General features: G+C 45.6%; 1 protein-coding gene across 1 annotated transcript in view; it reads right to left on the reverse strand.

Annotated features, from left to right (window-relative positions):
* Nucleotides 1-18,173, reverse strand: part of KIF26B (kinesin family member 26B) — a 552,553-nt gene that overhangs the window by 278,523 nt on the left and 255,857 nt on the right. Inside the window, exon 4 of the mRNA XM_033196023.1 lies at nucleotides 12,415-12,581. Within this exon, the coding sequence (XP_033051914.1) occupies nucleotides 12,415-12,581 (167 nt within the window). The remainder of the gene's footprint in view (nucleotides 1-12,414; nucleotides 12,582-18,173) is intronic.

Genomic DNA, 18,173 nt, shown 5'->3' on the forward strand with positions numbered 1-18,173 from the left:
AATATTTTAGTAACTAACAAAATTAGAAGCATAAAGAGTAGTTGGTCAGGCCAGGTGCGGTGGCTCATGCCTGTAATCCCAGCAATTTGGGAGGCCAAGGTGGGTGGAACACAAGGTCAGGAGTTCAAGACCAGCCTGGCCAGTATGGTGAAACCCTGTCTCTACTAAAAATACAAAAATTGGCTAGGCACGGTGCCTCACGCCTGTAATCCCAGCACTTTGGGAGGCTGAGGTGGGTAGATCACAAGGTCAGGAGTTTGAGACCAGCCTGGCCAACATAGTGAAACCCCATCTCTACTAAAAATACAAAAAATGAGCTGGGTGTGGTGGCGGACGCCTGTAACGCTAGCTACTTGGGAGGCTGAGGCAGGAAAATTGCTTGAAGCCAGGAGGCGGAGGCTGCAGTGAGCCGAGATTACACCACTGCACTCCAGCCTGGGTGACAGTGTGAGACTCCGTCTCAAAAAAAAAAATCAGCTGGGCATGGTGGCAGGCACCTGCAGTCCTAGCTGCTTGGGAGGCTGAGGCAAGAGAACTGCTTGAACCCAGCAGGTGGAGGTTGCAGTGAGCCGAAATTGTGTCACTGCACTCCAGCCTGGGCGACAAGGTGAGACTCCGTCTCAAAAAAAAAAAAAAAAAAGAGTAGTTGGTCCAAATGCTTCCCCTATGCTTCTGTGGTGCACTTTGCACCCATTCTCTACTTTGGTCTTACATTGAGATCATGCATTGAGACTATGTATTTAATGGCCCCTATCCATTGCAACCCATCTTGGGTTTGGAGGCAGGAGAACATGGTGGCTAAGAGCATCATTGAGTTATTCAACAAACATTTCTTGAGTGTTCTTTTAGGTGCTGGAACTTCAGCCAAGAACAAAGACACAAATGTCCCCACCTTATATTTGGAGCTTATATTCTGGTTTGTGGCCTCTGGAATCAGATACCTGGCTCGCATACCTGCGCATTGCCTACTAGCTGTTTGAACTTGGTCAGGTTAGTGCTTCAGTTTCCACGTCTAAACAATGGGATAAAAACACGGCCAACTCATGGGGGCTTCTTAAGATTAAATGTGTGTCAAGAACTCAGAATAGCGTGTGGCATATAAGAAACCCTCAAAAATGTAGGCTATTATCATTTTTTTTTTTTTCTAAGAGAAGGGTCTCACTCTGTCGCCTAGGCTAGAGTGCACTGGTAAGATCATAGCTCACTGCAGCCTCAACCTCCCAGGCTCAAGCTATCCTCCTGCCCAAGCCTCCCAAGTAGCTAGGATTACAGGTATGTGCCACTGCACTTGGTTGCTTTTTAAATTTTTTTCCAGATACAGGGTCTTGCTATGTTACCCAGGCTGGTCTTGAACTCCTGGCCTCAAGCAATCCTCCCACCTCAGTCTCTCAAAGTACTGGGATTACAAACTGTGAGCCACGGCACCACCTGGCTGGCCATGATGAGTTTTAAATGAGTCAGTGCTGAAGGAAGGAAGCATGCTATAGAGGTGCTGTATGAGGGTGGTGCTAGAAGTGTAGACCAGGAAACACATTTACGCAACGTATGCTAGATAAAATTGCATCCTCTCCTCATCCATCGGGCCTCTCCTTCAGTTCACAGGTTTTCTACGCTGCTTTTTCTGAATCTACTCCATGTCACCCATCCTCCCTCTTCAGCCCCCAATTCAGATCATGAGGGTACGCACAAAGAAAGAACACTTCCCCTTTTACTTTTATTCACTGTTTTCGTTAATGTCCACTGTCAGTATCGTGACAATTCCAGCTTGTTGCCCTTGAGTGAGTCACAAAGTTCTACGGGAACAGAATTCTTAAAGCCCCTCCCCATCTTCTTTTTTCCCTTCAGTCTCTTCCATATTGTTTGGGACCAGTTTTTCTAGGGCTATAAAATAACAACAAGGCTGGGCGCGGAGGCTCACGCTTGTAATCCCAGCACTTTGGGAGGCCGAGGAGGGCAGATCACCTGAGGTCCGGTGTTCAAGACCAGCCTGGCCAACATGGCAAAACCCCATGTCTACTAAAAAATATAGAAATTAGCCGGGTGTGGTGGCAGGTGCCTGTAATCCCAGCTACTTGGGAGGCTGAGGTGGAAGAATTGCTTGAACCCAGGAGGTGGAGGTTGCAGTGAGCCGAGATCGTACCACTGCAATCCGGGCTGGGAGACAGAGCGAGACTGCATCTTAAAACAAACAAAACAAAACAAAAACCAACAAAAAAATGAAACCTCTTCAAAAGATGTAGAGGTGAATAGTGACCTACCTGGAGCTCTGCTACAACGCAGCTACTTGAGGGCAGGTTTCTCTCTCTGTATGGGTCACTGATATTTTCAATCACCAATGGCATCTAATTCATAACAGGTAAGATTTAAGGGCGAATTGCTCTTCAGTGACTTCTGTAGGTGGTTTTTGTTCTTAGAGACGTGATACCAGATCTATACAACTGCCACAGAAGGCCTGGACAGTCATTAGACAGATGACAAAGGGCCATCTAAACAGCCTATAAAGGTGGCAACGAAAAGTCATCTACTCAAAAGACAATGTGAAGAATTCACTGAGGACAGAACGCCATCCTTTTTATAGCGAGTGCCATCTTCGCATTATCTGTAGGATTTACAGATGAAGTTTACCAACTACTATCACATTTTCATTTAATCCTCTCCATAATCCTATAAAGAAGATATGATGATCTCCATTTAACAGAAGCAACGGAAGCTTAGCAAGGTTAAGTTACTTGCCTCAAGTCAGAATGTCAGTATCTGGCTGAGAATTCAAGCCTGGGCTTCTCCAGCTTTCTATGTGCTTATTCAATATCCTTCTCCCTTAACCACTGCCCCCCACCCCCACCCCCGCCCCCACCACAGCACCAATTAAAAAAAAAAAATGCAAAATGTGCAGTAAGAACTAGAATCCTTAAACCTGAGAGTATCTTACAAGAATCCCTGGGAATTTTGAGGCTTGTTGAAATTGCTTTCCCTTCAGACATTCACACCAAGACATGAATTGAGTTTTCAACCTAGGCAAAGCTGTGGAAATGATTCCCAGATGTTGGGAGCCAATTGCCAACACCCCAACCAGCCACCAGTCAGACAAAGGACTTGTTTAATCAGAAAATGCCCCATTTGACCACATTCCCTGCAGCAGAAGACGGGAAGGGGCCGCAAACACTGGCCGTTTTCTTTAGCGTAGCTCACCAACTCGGAGTGGTGTACGCCAAGCCATGAATGCCACTTCTGTTACGGTCTGTACCCCCCACAACAGAACAGTCGGGGGTTGCTGGGGTTGGATGTTAGGGTTATCTATTTGAGGTGTTTTAGGCATGTTTTTAGCACAAGGGTAAACAGTGTAGATGTTAAATTACGGCCACTTTTCCTTCCGTGCTTTCGCTGTTTCATAAGCAACTAAGCAGGTTCGGCTTCACACAGCAAATGCCTGAGACTGTTTTCTAGGGCCCCTGAAATCAGATGGTACTAAGTACACCCATAGTTGCTTCTTAATGTTTTCCTTTCATGAGGTGAGTTAAAGTGAAACCATATTCATAGAACTATGATTCCTAAAAATTCACTTCATCAATATACATGAGTGAGAGTCCCTTCTTTTCCAAGAAAGCAATGGAGTATTTTCTAAGCAGAGTAAAGCTACGACCTGTCAGGAATAAATGAATAAATAAATAAGTAAGTAAATAAATAAATAGGAATCCCAGAGGGCAGAGGTTTGCCTTCCAGTTCAGCCCTTCAAAGATCTAAGCCCTGGCACTACTTGGCCACCAGTGAAGGAGGCAGGGCCGGCCAGGGCAACATGAGCCCAGACATTACCTGCGTCCAAGGAGGAGAGAAGAGCCCCAGAGGAGGTGCCCCCACCAGGCTGGTACAGGGTTGGACGGATTTAAGCCCCACTCACGCCTACAATTGGGCGCCCTGGTTCTGTGAATAGACGACACAATTATGCATGTTGGCCCTGACCACAAGTGTCCCACAGGAAGCTCAGTGGTAGCCCTGCTTCCATGGGAAGTCCTGGAATAGGCAGACCGAGAGCTGGAATGTGAGAACGAAGGGATCCACTGGGGGAAGGAGGACAGAACAGACACCAAGTCAGAATGGGACCGTGGCAAGTACAAGGAGCTAAGGGTAAGCAAAATATGCTTCAGTGAAAAGAAAACAAGAAACAGAAAAAAAAAATCATAATACAGTGAAGTTGTACAATCTGAGCTCCTAAAAGGGTTTTTTGTTTGTTTGTTTGTTTTGAGACAGTTTTGCTCTTGTTGCCCAGGCTGGAGTGCAGTGGCGTGATCTCGGCTCACTGCGACCTCTGCCTCCCAGGTTCATGCGATTCTCCTGCCTCAGCCTCCCAAGTAGCTGGGATTACAGACGCCCGTCACCACGCCCAGCTGATTCTGTATTTTTAGTAGAGAGGGGGTTTCTCCATGTTGGTCAGGCTGGTCTCAAAACTCCCAACCTCAGGTGATCTGCCTGCCTCGGCCTCCTAAAGTGCTGAGATTCCAGGTGTGAGCCACCGCGCCTGGCCTGTTTGTTTTTGTAAAGGCATCATTCTGTCATAATGGAAACAGTGCTGGACATTAACTGTTCCAAGCTGTGAAACTGGAGGCAGAAACTGTGCCCTGTCTCTCCAAAGTCAATTGACGCCTAGGAGTTGGATCGCAGACACCCAGCTCAATTTTTCCTCCGCCTAGATCAAGATTATATATGAAAAGCATTTGCTGAAAGCATCACAGCAAGGCACTATCTTGAGTTGCTTGTCAGCGAGAATGTGGCAATAATGGTAATCAGACCAGTAACAGCTCTCCATATGGTCACATGAGGATACACAGCACGAAGAACAGGCCCCACAGGGAACTACCAAGAGAAGCCACGTAGTCCTGAAGGCAGGGCCTGGGAGCCAGGGGTCGGTCCTCTCTGCTCAGCCTAGCCCTGACCCCAGGACCTGAGCGGGGCTTGGTTTAACACCACGCCAACCTCTGGACCCAAGGGAATACTGGTCAGATAAGTCACACAACAGTCAGTGACATGCTCAAGAGGCTTGAAGAATGCTGTTTAGGTAATACAGGGAGCCATTCAAAAACAACGATGGAAGATACCGCACAAGAGATTGAGATGGACAGAAACACAGTCACATCCTGAGGAAGGAATGCGTTTGGGCCGACGGCAAGGAGTCAGAGGAGTCAGTGGGAGAAAGTGAGGGACAGCTTGGCAAGTGAGGAAGAGAAAGCAGACAACAGGGACCCCAGAGAAATGAATGACAGTGACGCTGTAGGGAGATGAACACCAACATTTATCCAGAAAATTCCAGACCCAGGATAGACATATTTTTCGTCAACAGGAAAACACTGTGTAAAGGTAGGAATCTTCAAGAGCAGATGGAAAAACAGGAAGGGAGGAAAGAAGGGAGGGAGAAGGGAGGGAGGGGAAGGGGGAGAGGGAGGGAGAAGCTCTAACTAATGTGACAGAGTCAATATTGAGAAAAAACAGAATAAAGGATTTGAAGATAGTGAGTAAGTTCTGATCTGAAGTCATCAGAACCTGTGATAACAGAAGGGAAAGGCATTTGTTTATATTAGGGAAATTTAAATAAAATCATGGATAATAAAAAAAAGCCCTTAATATAATTTTACTTGGAAATTTGATTTGAATTGGGTAGAAAGGCTGTCAACTGAACATAAAAGCTGAACACCAAAAACATGACAATTTAGAAGTGCCGTCTGAAGACAGAACTGGGAGTCTCTGCTCGCCAATGCCGTGGAACTGGCCACGCCTGCTCTGCGGAAGCTGGACAGTGTCTTTGTCCATTTTCACCATTTTTCAAACTCTTGCTCTGAATGTAGATGAAACTTCTCCAGAAGCTAATTTTCTCCATGAATGAAAAAACACGGCCGGGCGCAGCGGCTCACGCCTGGAATCCCAGCACTGTGGGAGGCTGAGGCGGGCAGATCACAAGGTCAGGAGATCGAGACCATCCTGGCTAACACGGTGAAACCCCGTCTCTACTAAAAATACAAAAAATTAGCTGGGCTTGGTGGGGGGCACATGTAGTCCCAGCTACGCGGGAGAGGTTGAGGCAGGAGAACAGCGTGAACCTGGGAGGCGGAGCTTGCAGTGAGCTGAGATCGCGCCACAGCACTCCAGCCTGGGTGACAGAGTGAGACGCTGTCTCAAAAAAAACACAAAACAACAACAAAAAAACAAAACAAAACACGAGTTTTAATGGTTATATGGCAAAGAAAATCAATGCAAAGATATGAGGTCACCCAAAAGATTCATTTTCTGTTTCAGGGTTCAATTCTATGCATAATCCAGAATCCACTAACTGCTCTTCAAATATAAATGAAAGTTCCACTGCCTCAACCTACAAAGCTAGGGTTTCACCCGAGAGTTTTTACTGGGTTTCATGCACTTCATACTTTATAAAGTAAAGTACATCATTAAGTAAATCTTTATTCAAAGTGAACCATCAGCAAATGGGAAAATCTAATCATATCCTACTTCATCATTTTCTATTAATGTGAAAATCATGCAAAAAAAAAAAAAAAGTCCCTCGTTTGAAATGTTCTTGATGTTCAAAGCCAGCACATAATAGTTAACCAACTTGATGATCAATTGTTTCTATCTCTTTTCTGGGTGGCCATTACTATTTTTTCCAGAAACAGTGTTTTTTCTCAAAAAAAAAGGGGGGGGTAACTGAAATTCTGAAGCAAAGACAGCTACTAAGATGCTGACTGTTAAAAGACAACCGTGAGAGGAAGAGAAGCACAAAACAGGTGCTTTACGCTCCGTCGTTTGCTATAGCGGTGCATCTCAAACTATCTGGGTGAAGGACCACTTTTTCTTTTACTTCTAGTTACACACAAAATGCAAGCCCTGACTTTTTATTCTTAGATTCAACAGACAGAAAATTATTCCATCAGCAGATGTTTCTAAACGCTTCCTCTCAATTTCTATACTTATCACAGACCAGTAACTGTGTGTGGACCAGCACAGACCACACACTGCTTATTCAAAATTGAAATTCTTATTTTATAGGCATTGAATTTGAAATGTAACAAGGTCCACCCACACCTCCACCCATAGTTCTAGAAAGTAAACATTTAAGAATAAAGGCTAATTCCACAATATGTACGTATTTCAAAACATATTTTACTCCATAAATATATACAATGTTTATTAGTCAATCAAAACAGTACTCAGCACTTTGTGGGGGCCAAGGCAGATGGATCACTTGAGGTCAGGAGTTGAAGACCAGCTTGGCCAACATGATGAAACCCCATCTCTACTAAAAATACAAAAATTAGCTGGGCGTGGTGGTGCACACCTGTAATCTTACTCAGGAGGCTGAGGCAGAATCGCTTGAACCTGGGAGGCAGAGGTTGCAGTGAGCTAAGATCGTGCCACTGCATTCCAGCCTGGGAAACAGAGTGAGTGAGACTCCATCTCAAAAATAAATAAATGAATAAAGTTTAGGCGAGGTGCAGTGGCTCATGACTATAATCCCAGCACTATAAGAGACCAAGGTGGGAGGACTGCTTGAGCCCAAGTGTTCAAGACCAGCGTGGGCAACAAACATAGGGAGACCCCACCTCTTCAAAAAATAAAAATAAATGAGCTGGGCACCGTGGTACATTCCTGTGGCCCCAGCTACTCAGGAGGCTGAAGTGGGAGGATCACTTGAGCCTGGGAGGCTGAGGCTGCAGTGAGCTGTGATTATGTCACCACACTCCAGCCTGGGTAACAGAGTGAGATTCTGTCTCAAAAAAAGATTTTAAAATAAAAATAAATACATTTTAAATAAAAATTAATATCACAGAGAAAAGTGGACATCTGCGACCCTCAACAAATTAGGGGTTTTTCTGTTGTTTTTGTTATTGTTGTTCTACTCATTTTCTCAAACAAATTGCAGGGCCTACTAGTTTCAAATCTGTTTTATAAGCAATCATCAGTTCATGATTATGGTGAGAAAAAAAAAAACCCTATAATAAAGTGTCTTACTGTGTCTGGTTAGCACAGAGAATAGGAACATGGGGTCTCAAGTGAGAGGAAATGAGGATGGATTTCCCACTCCGCCACTCCCGGCTATGTGGCTCTGGGTCAGTAACTCGGGGAACCATCTTCTTTATCCATAAAACAGAGAAAATGATAGGCTCTGCCTCACAGGGTTACTGTGAGATGAAGGGAGGCTGAATATGAAGAGGTAGTTAATAGTGAGTAATGCCCACTCAGTGCTCGATATACACCAGCCACATTGGCCACAAATTCGGCAAATGCCATCCCTCCCATATAAAATGAAATGGCCCTCAGCACAGCTGCTTCGCCTTCGCTCCTTCCTTCTTTCCTTCCTTATTTCCTTCCTTCCTTCCTTCCTTCCTTCCTTCCTTCCTTCCTTCCCTCCCTCCCTCCTCCCTCCCTCCCTCCCTCCCTCCCTCCCTCTCTCTCTCTCTCTTTCTCTCCTCTCTTTCTGTCTTTCTTTCTTTCTTGAGACTGAGTCCCACTCTGTTGCCCAGGGTGGACTGCAGGGGCACCATCTCGGCTCACCGCAACCTACACCTCCCTAATAAAGTAATTCTCATGTCTCAGCCTCCCAAGTAGCTGGGATTACAGACGTGCATCACCATGCCCAGCTAATTTTTGTATTTTTAGTAGAGATGGGGTCTCACTATATTGGCCAGGCTGGTCTTGAACTCCTGGCCTCAAGTGATCCATCCACTTTGGTCTCCCAAAGTACTGGGGTGAGCCACCACACCCAGCCCAGGACAGCTTTCTGAGAGCAGGCCACCCTTGTGACTTGGAGCTGCAGGAGAGTTCCAGGGCCCTGCAGACTCAGAGGACTATGTCTCCATTGCAGTCAAGCAGGAAGAGTTGAAAGTGGTGAGCACAGTTTGGAGGTGTAGGAGCTGACTCTGCCCCCAAACCCGTACGAGGACAGACACTTATCAAAAGCTGTCATTACCATCAACTTAGACAGCTTTGCTTCAGCTAAAACCAAAAGGCTCTTTGAAGTCAGTGTACTGACAGCATAAGCTGGGCAGGTTTTGGCTCATCACAGGGACATCTGGGGATCTAAATGTCAGATACATCCCTGGTTCTGTCTCTTGACAGTATGGGCCCGGAGCCAGTCATTCACACTGCTGCTTTGGGTGCCCTCAGTGACAGGGCGGTTATGAGTATGCTGCCTCCCTCGTTGGCAGGTGGGAAAGCCCAGCTAACAATAGTTCTCATCAGTAATGATGAGGGTAACAGGGCAAACTATGGTCACGCGTAAAGAGTGGGGGGAAATCCATAGAAAGGTTGTTCTTTTTCACCTGGCACTTGTTTCCCACTGTACATTATAAACTCTTTGAATACAAACCATGTACTTTTAATGCTTATACCATGAAGCTCTACGTGCTATCAGCATTCACTACACAGAAAGGAATAATGAAGATCTGGGGAGCCTCAGGGATCCTTTCCAGCTCTTGGAAAGCTCATACTGCAAGCCCTTGTCATTCTGAAGCAGTGAGTTTCGAGTCTTTGTGTGCCGCTAGCATCACCTGCAGGGCCTGACCCAGTTGACATCACTGGCCCATACCTTTTAGGTTTTGCCTCAGTATCTCCCTTCCACCCTAGGCTTTCACTAGTGATTTGTCATTCCTTTCCCTGCTGTGTGTTTGCTTGTTTGTAAATCCTCCCCTGATATCCTGACCTCTGGCCTCAGGCACACCACTTGTCCAGCACTACGAGGTTCCCAGGCCCATCTCATTTCCACATCCTTTCCCCAGCTCCAAAGACACTGCTGGTTTCCTTGCACCAAGAACTCAGGTTCTCCTTAAACTCTGCCCATTGGGAACCCTCACCTCTCATTTCTTCCTGCTTCAAAGCTTCTTCGGGGTTACTCTGGGAGTCAGTCAACCTTCCGTAAAATTCTCTGCATGGAACTGAACAGAACACTTTCCACATTCAAAGAATTTCAGGTTAGAAAGGCACATCAGAGTCAATTCCCAACTCAGCACTGAATTTCCCTCCAGGATCGAGATCAACATAACTCTGATCTCCCTTAGGGACACAAATCTCACTCTCTCCCGAAGCCACTGGAATTGCAAGTTCTTCATTCTGAGCTGGGAGGTCCGTCTCCTCCTTGTTATTCAGCCTTTGCCTACATACCTGGCTGCTCTACCGAACCAACCAAGTCTCCATTTATACAATAGCCCGAGAGATAGCTGAGGGCATCCATGATGTATCCCAGAGTCCTTCTCTTCTCCAAACTGAACCTGCCACGCCATATGGCTTCTCGGTCAGCCTCCTTTGGACATGTTCTAATAACCTCCTAGGAGCTTGTGTGCTTGTGACATCTCCTCATAACTGTTCCCTCTCTTCATTCTCTCCCTAAACGGCATGGACATGACCTCCCAGTGAGCTTGGACTCCCTGCTTAATGGTCTGGGACAATAAAGAGACTCGTGTCCAGACAGGGCTAACACAATGGTCCCCACCGTTGGGTGGCCAGCCTGTGCATATTTCCTGTTACTTCCCACACATTCAAGTTGTCCCAAGTGTTCATAGGACAATAATCACAGCACCAAAGTACAGTGAAGACCCTCAAAGCCGGTCTTCCAACAAGCCCTGTGTGCTGCCTTTAGGGTGCCATCATCCAAGGTCTTAGCCCTCTGTCCTCCTCTGCCTTGCCGCTGTCCTAATCAGAGCCCCTTCCCCATATATGTGTTCTGGATGTTACCATTCATAAAGATGACAAGCAAAGCCACACAATATTCCTTCTTACTGACATAGTAGTAACCATTTCTACAGTACTTTATAATTTATCATCACCTTATTTTAGTCTTCAGAGTGACCCTGCAGAGTAGGTATTATCCTCATTTTATAGATGGAGAAACTGAGGCAGAACTGCAACTTGAACCCAAAGGGTCTTGTGATTTCATATCTGATGCTATTGTATTTATTCTATGTGCTATTTACTCAGGAGCTTGCAAATCTTAGGCGGAGAAAGTTTTCTAAGGTTCAGGTCCAGGCATTAAATTAAAACATGAGTTATACAGAAAAATGTAGAGGAATCTGGTTTCTATTTCTGGCTGTGCTATAAACTCACTCCTAGTTGAATCTTCCTGGTCCTTGGTTTCCTCGTTCATAAATAAGGAGATGGAACCAGACAATTCCTGAAGTCCCTTCCTGCTCAGCTGTCCTTTGTCTCCCGCCCCGTCTCTGCCATGTTGCTAAAATTAGGCAGAAAACATTGTTGAAATACCTTTCTTTTTTGTTTCTTGTATTTTTAAAGTTCCCAAGATTAGCTGGATAGTATTTGATAACGCTCTGGCTAATCTTTCAAGAAGAGGGGAAAAGGCCGGGCGCGGTGGCTCAAGCCTGTAATCCCAGCACTTTGGGAGGCCGAGACGGGTGGATCACGAGGTCAGCAGATCGAGACCCTCCTGGCTAACATGGTGAAACCCCGTCTCTACTAAAAAATACAAAAAACTAGCCGGGCGAGATGGCGGGCGCCTGTAGTCCCAGCTACTTGGGAGGCTGAGGCAGGAGAATGGCGTGAACCCGGGAGGCGGAGCTTGCAGTGAGCTGAGATCCGGCCACTGCACTCCAGCCTGGGCGGCAGAGCGAGACTCCGCCTCAAAAAAAAAAAAAAAAAAAAAAAAAGGCCGGGCGCGGTGGCTCAAGCCTGTAATCCCAGCACTTTGGGAGGCCGAGATGGGCGGATCACGAGGTCAGGAGATCGAGACCATCCTGGCTAACACTGTGAAACCCCGTCTCTACTAAAAAAAATACAAAAAAATAGCCGGGCGAGGTGGTGGCGCCTGTAGTCCCAGCTACTCCGGAGGCTGAGGCAGGAGAATGGCGTAAACCCGGGAGGCGGAGCTTGCAGTGAGCTGAGATCCGGCCACTGCACTCCAGCCCGGGCGACAGAGCGAGACTCCATCTCAAAAAAAAAAAAAAAAAAAAAAGAAGAGGGGAAAAAAACCTGCCATCCATTATAATAGCTTTTAAGCAGTTCGATGTCTATAACGAGAAGATAAATCTGGAAACCCCCACCAGAAGGATGCCCCTACGAAGCCCTTATGCTGATGAAGACCACCTGTAGAGCTGCACATCAAGACAGCAGCGGTGATCAACCCCAGGGTTTCCGACAGTGTCTGCAGACGTTTTTGGTATTCACGACATGAGGAGGGTACTATGGGCACACATCAAGGGGTACAGGCCACGGATGCTGCAGCCCTCCTATAACACACAGGACAGCCCCCACCACAGTTAGCTGGCCCAAGATGTCAAAGTGCCAGGGTTGAAAAACTCTGTCTTAATGAATGACGTCACAGAATGGCCTCAAACTCCTCCTAGTGTTTCAGCTGAGCTAGTCCATGTGAGAGGTTAACCAGGTGGGCTCATCGGAAAGAACCAAGGATCTGAACAGCTCTCCTACCGTGCAAAGAAGGAGGCGGCCACCGACGTGCCTGTGGAAGTCTCGCTGGTCACGCAGGAGCCCTGGGAGGCTGGGACGCTGCAGGCGGAAGGCTTGTCTGCATTGTAGCGGTTCAGCACTGCTTCTGTCAGTCCCTCCCGGCCACTCTCTGTCATCAGCTGGGAGATCTGACAAAGAAAATGGATGCGGAGCTCATTACCTGTGGCTCACTGCATTTCCTGATCACTGACAGCATCTCTCTATTTGGGGGAGGGAGGCAAGAGGGAACAGGTTTCCATCCCACCTGCATTCAGTTACACATGGGTGCTTAGGGCTACTAGAAGGCTGTTTTCCAGTATTTTAGCTAGGATACTTCCCCGTTTTCATTAAAAATAATGGTATAAAATTATCCCCTGACATTGTAAGTTTCAATTATGTCTGTGTCTTCCCTCCATTTGGAGGGGAAAACATGAACCATTATCCATGCACTCTTTGCAGCCCAAGATGAGAACAGTAACATGAACTAATGCTGACTTCTTACCAGAATAGCCCCGAATGCTCTGAAAGGGAGGAGTGGGGCAAAGGCATAGTTTTATTAAGGGAGAAGTAAGCCTGCTAATAAAGAACATAAGGAATCAAAATACAACAGTATTTGGTGGGGGGGCGGTGGTGGTGATTTGCTGTGGAAAGTCAATAAAGCAGACAACATACAGAAACGAAGAAAAATAAATATAGCCACAATGAATTACCAATTTTTTTTGAAGGGTTGAGATCATTTAAACAGACTTCATTTTCCTGCTGGTTCATTAAGATAAATGGCTTGTTTTATTTGAAATGATTGCCTTTATAATGAAAGTTCTAGTGGAAGGGGCTGGGTCCATTTTGCCTAAATCTACATAATAAGCTGTGAAGAACCAAACTTTGGGGCAAAACAAGGATCTTATGTAGAAATATACTTTGGGGCCGGGCGCAGTGGCTCAAGCCTGCAATCCCAGCACTCTGGGAGGCCGAGACGGGCACATCACGAGGTCAGGAGATCAAGACCATCCTGGCTAACACGGTGAAACCCCGTCTCTACTAAAAAAAAATACAAAAAAACTAGCCAGGCGTGGTGGCAGCGCCTGTAGTCCCAGCTACTCGGGAGGCTGAGGCAGGAGAATGGAGTGAACCCAGGAGGTGGAGCTTGCAGTGAGCCAAGATGGTGCCACTACACTCCAGCCTGGGCCACAGAGCGAGACTCCGTCTCAAAAAAAAGAAAGAAAAAACCAGAAATATACTTTGGAAAAGTGCTAAACCCCACGGCAAATACAATAATTATGCAGGCAGAGTCTAAGTATTTGGAAAACCTGTTACTTTAAATCTTCAGTCTACTTGCAAAAAAAAGAAAAATGTTAGTTTTTTTTAAAAAGAGGAAACTTTAGTTCAAAAAAAGGCACCAGTCTATTCAAACCCTTAAATGCTAAGTGGAAAATGTTTCCAATCACCTACTAAATACAAGCGCAATAAAGCAAAGATCCGGAACAGTTTCCACTTTGTAACTGAGTAGGCCAGCCAACCCTAAGAGCAGCGCATTTGTGAACCTTTAAAAGTAAAAACATTTGTACTTTTCATTATTAGTAGAATAGCCATTACTCTGAGTCCCATTGACTGGGAACTTTGCTCCACTGAAATTCATGCTCTTACTTGGAAAGCCTTGGCATTATTCAACGGAAATTCTGCCAGCACACACTTTCTTATTCTCATTCATTCAACGCATTGTAAGGAAACTTGACCCAAGTGAGAGAAACTGGAGAGGAGGCTGCAAAGGCAGCTGCTGGCCCAGAGGACATTCCTGCTGACTGAGCAGAGAGCCCGCAGAGCCTGTCCTCGGGCTTCCTTTGCTGCTGTGGGGTGCGGGCTCCCGTCCACTGGCTGCTACTGTCCCCGCAGAACGGGGCGGCCTGGAGGGCGCAGCTGAAACAACCGGAAAGCTGATGCGACAATGTACACCGTCATCCCCACTCTATAGTATTGATGACAATGTACACCGTCATCCCCACTCAATAGTATTGATGACATGTACACCGTCATCCCCACTCAATAGTATTGATGACATGTACACCGTCATTCCCACTCAATAGTATTGATGACAATGTACACCGTCATCCCCACTCAATAGTATTGATGACATGTACACCGTCATCCCCACTCAATAGTATTGATGACATGTACACCGTCATCCCCACTCAATAGTATTGATGACAATGTACACCGTCATCCCCACTCAATAGTATTGATGACATGTACACCGTCATCCCCACTCAATAGTATTGATGACATGTACACCGTCATCCCCACTCAATAGTATTGATGACATGTACACCGTCATCCCCACTCAATAGTATTGATGACATGTACACCGTCATCCCCACTCAATAGTATTGATGACATGTACACCGTCATCCCCACTCAATAGTATTGATGACAATGTACACCGTCATCCCCACTCAATAGTATTGATGACATGTACACCGTCATCCCCACTCAATAGTATTGATGACATGTACACCGTCATCCCCACTCAATAGTATTGATGACAATGTACACCGTCATCCCCACTCAATAGTATTGATGACATGTACACCGTCATCCCCACTCAATAGTATTGATGAAGCTCCTGGGGGCACATCATGCCTCCTGGACCACGTCCAAAGACAAAACAAAACCCCCAAATTCATGGGACTTTTTTTTCCCCAAGAATCTAAGATACACATCTGATTTTTGACACACAGTGACATGTGAAACGAGCCAGTCTGCCTGTGTTGTTTCCTGTCATTACTGTATTTCTCATCTAACATTTGGAGGGAAGGGATTCCTTATGCATAAACTGTCCTGCAGATGCCCTGCACAGCCAGAGAGAAGCCACTGGAACGCATGTGGCCAATGGCAGGATGCCTGACACAGAGACACAGCTTTCTGGGTGGGTCCAGATTCCCACATCTGCTCCAGAAGGGATGTGAGCAACCTGTGGGTTCACAGCTTTCGAAAATGTCACCAGGCAGATGAATTTCCATGCACGAGCTTCCTGACTAGAGAGCTATTGGCTGTCTTGTGCCAAGCAAGATTGTTTCTCTTTTAAAGAATCGGGGATTAGTGGGCATGAGACACTGAATTCCCAAGCCTATAAATAGAACTATTCAATCATCGTTTTTAAAAATTAGGATCACAGAATGTTCTAGAACTAGAAGAGATTTCCAACATCATCATCTTCAGAGCTCTTCCCCTTAGATAAGACACCTGAAGAGCAGAGAAGCGATTTGCCCAAGCCAATTTGTATCTAGGAGTAGGACCCTGACTCCTAAACCATTTCTAGCACCTACCTCCCTCCTCTAACTGCTCCTCTTCTAATTTAAAAAAAAAAGTCTTCCCCTTCTAATTAAAAAATGTGATATATAGAAAAAAAAATCAAACAATAAAACATACACATGTATCCACTACCACCATTCACAAATGTTAGCATTTTTTATCTTAGAAAATATTTTCTAAAAGAAACCAAATAGTATGTAAAATTAAAATTGCACATTTTCCTAGTCATGCTGCCTTTCCTGCTCCATTTTTCAGACACAGCCAGTATTATGATAGGGCGGGGGCAGGTCCATGTTCTTATTTCTCATAGTGTGCTTCCCATCACACTCTCTCCCTCCTTAGAACCTGACAGCTCATTTTTTTGTTGTTGTTGTTTCTTTTGTGCATTCTTTAGATTTTGTTCTGCTGGTTCCACAATGGGGAGACGGCTTCCCTCCAAATGCCTACTCTATAGACTCTCACCACCTAAAAGATCATGTTCTCATTTGTATTTATGCCTAGTATCCTCTTCAGAGATTACAAACTTTCAGAAATAACAGACCATGATTTGGCTACAGCAACTGCTAATTTACCTGGCCCTCAGTTTCACATTCCAGGGCTCCAGCCTCCGGCAAGGTCTTCAAACACATCTCCTGCTCCTTCCGCCATGGGGCCTTTGCTCTCCATGTGAAACGCTCCTGCTTTTCCTGCAGATGTAAGTTCAAGCCTCACTTCCTCCGAGAAGCCTTCTTCCAGCCTATGCTTCCTCGGCTGGATGCTTTTACAGCGCCTCAATCTTTTCCCTCAGTATCTCCGCTTTGGTTCATATCATGCATTTAATAGTAAGTCATTTTCTCCCACTACACAAAAGCCCCAGGTCTCTAGTTCTAGGGCTGGTTTGCTCTGTATATCACTGTATACCAAGGTCAATGCAACGGTTGGCACACAAAGACGCTCAAAACATGTCTGTGGAATAAATCTGAGCTATTCTTTTTCTACTGCTCACGTGTATCTACATAAATTTTCTTAAGTCTTTTAAGTAAGAATCATTTCTTTAAAACATTTCATTGCTTTTCTATTTTGTTTCTTTTTTTTTTTTTGAGACAGAGTCTTGTTCTTCTTGCCCAGGCTGGAGTGCAGTGGCGTGATCTTGGCTCACTGCAGCCTCCGCCTCCCACATTCAAGCGATTCTCCTACCTCAGCCTCCCGAGTAGCTGGGTTTACAGGCATGTGCCCCCGTGCCTGGCTAATTTTTTTTTTTTTTTTTTTTGTATTTTTAGTAGAGATGAGGGTTCTCCATGGTGGCCAGGCTGATCTGGAACTCCCAACCTCAGGTGATCCGCCCACCTCAGCCTCCCAAAGTACTGGGATTACAGGCGTGAGCCGCCGCACCTGGCCTATTTTGTTTAATTCTTAAAACATGACAATCTTTTCTCGCATCGTCATCATTGTCAAAGTACAGGGTTTTGGCTCCACAATGTTTGGGGATCAAGAGCTGCCTCTTTGTTAGTCTACTAGTTCATTTGTTCATTCATTCATGTGAACAGCCATGTGTTGGGTGTTTGGTATATGTCAGGCAAAAAAAAAAAAAAAAGTAGATGCTGAAGATTCAAGAGGCTCTAAGAAATGTGTAGACATTTCTTGTCAATATCTTGTGCAAAGACAGTCTGCAAGATAGCTCTCCAAAAGCAACTTCCGTTATCTCTGTTTAGCTGCATCTTTATAATTCTGAAACACAGAAGAGCTAGGCTTGCTCTCCGTTGAAGCAGCTGTAGCTTCTTCAACAATTACAATCATATCCATTGTAGATGATTCTAAGAGAGAAGGAGCCTCCCTGTTAGACCGAGTGCCGTTTATCCCACACACACTGGTATGCAGGTCTTTGGAGTGCTGAGTTTTGATGGATAACTTCTTACCAAGGTGCCATCTTGCTTGCCACCAAGATGCTTGTTAACAGGAATTTACTTTTCCTTAGCCCTGCAAACCCTCTCGAGGGTTACAGGGTTACAATACCATCGGTTGTAACTGAATTGTCCTATTAATCAAAGAAACAAAATCAATGACCTACTACATGAGATCTGGCTATGAAAGAACCACTCCAATCCAAACTCTTTCTGAAGCTCTCTGAAACGGTGGCAGTGTGTCCCTGAGTTGTTTTTATGTCAAGCAAAGAACGGCAGTGATCCATATTCTGTGACAATTCAACAGCCATTCAGAGCTTAAGGGATGCTCCCAGATGTGTCTACCCCTTTGTTGCTGATAAACCTCTCCTTCTCAAAGAAGGCTCCTTGGAAACAACATTCAGTTATGTGGACAGGTTGGCTACTGTTTCCACTTCACAGATGAGAACACAGAGGCGGGGAGTGGAGTCCGATGATTGGTCAAAGCCACTCAGCTGCCAAGTAAGGAAGTTCAGCTGGAAACGCAGGCCTCTGATTCCCTTTTTTCCCCCCTTC

The sequence above is a fragment of the Trachypithecus francoisi genome, unplaced genomic scaffold, assembly GCF_009764315.1.
Source record: "Trachypithecus francoisi isolate TF-2019V2 unplaced genomic scaffold, Tfra_2.0 Lachesis_group5, whole genome shotgun sequence".
Classification (NCBI taxonomy): Eukaryota; Metazoa; Chordata; class Mammalia; order Primates; family Cercopithecidae; genus Trachypithecus; species Trachypithecus francoisi.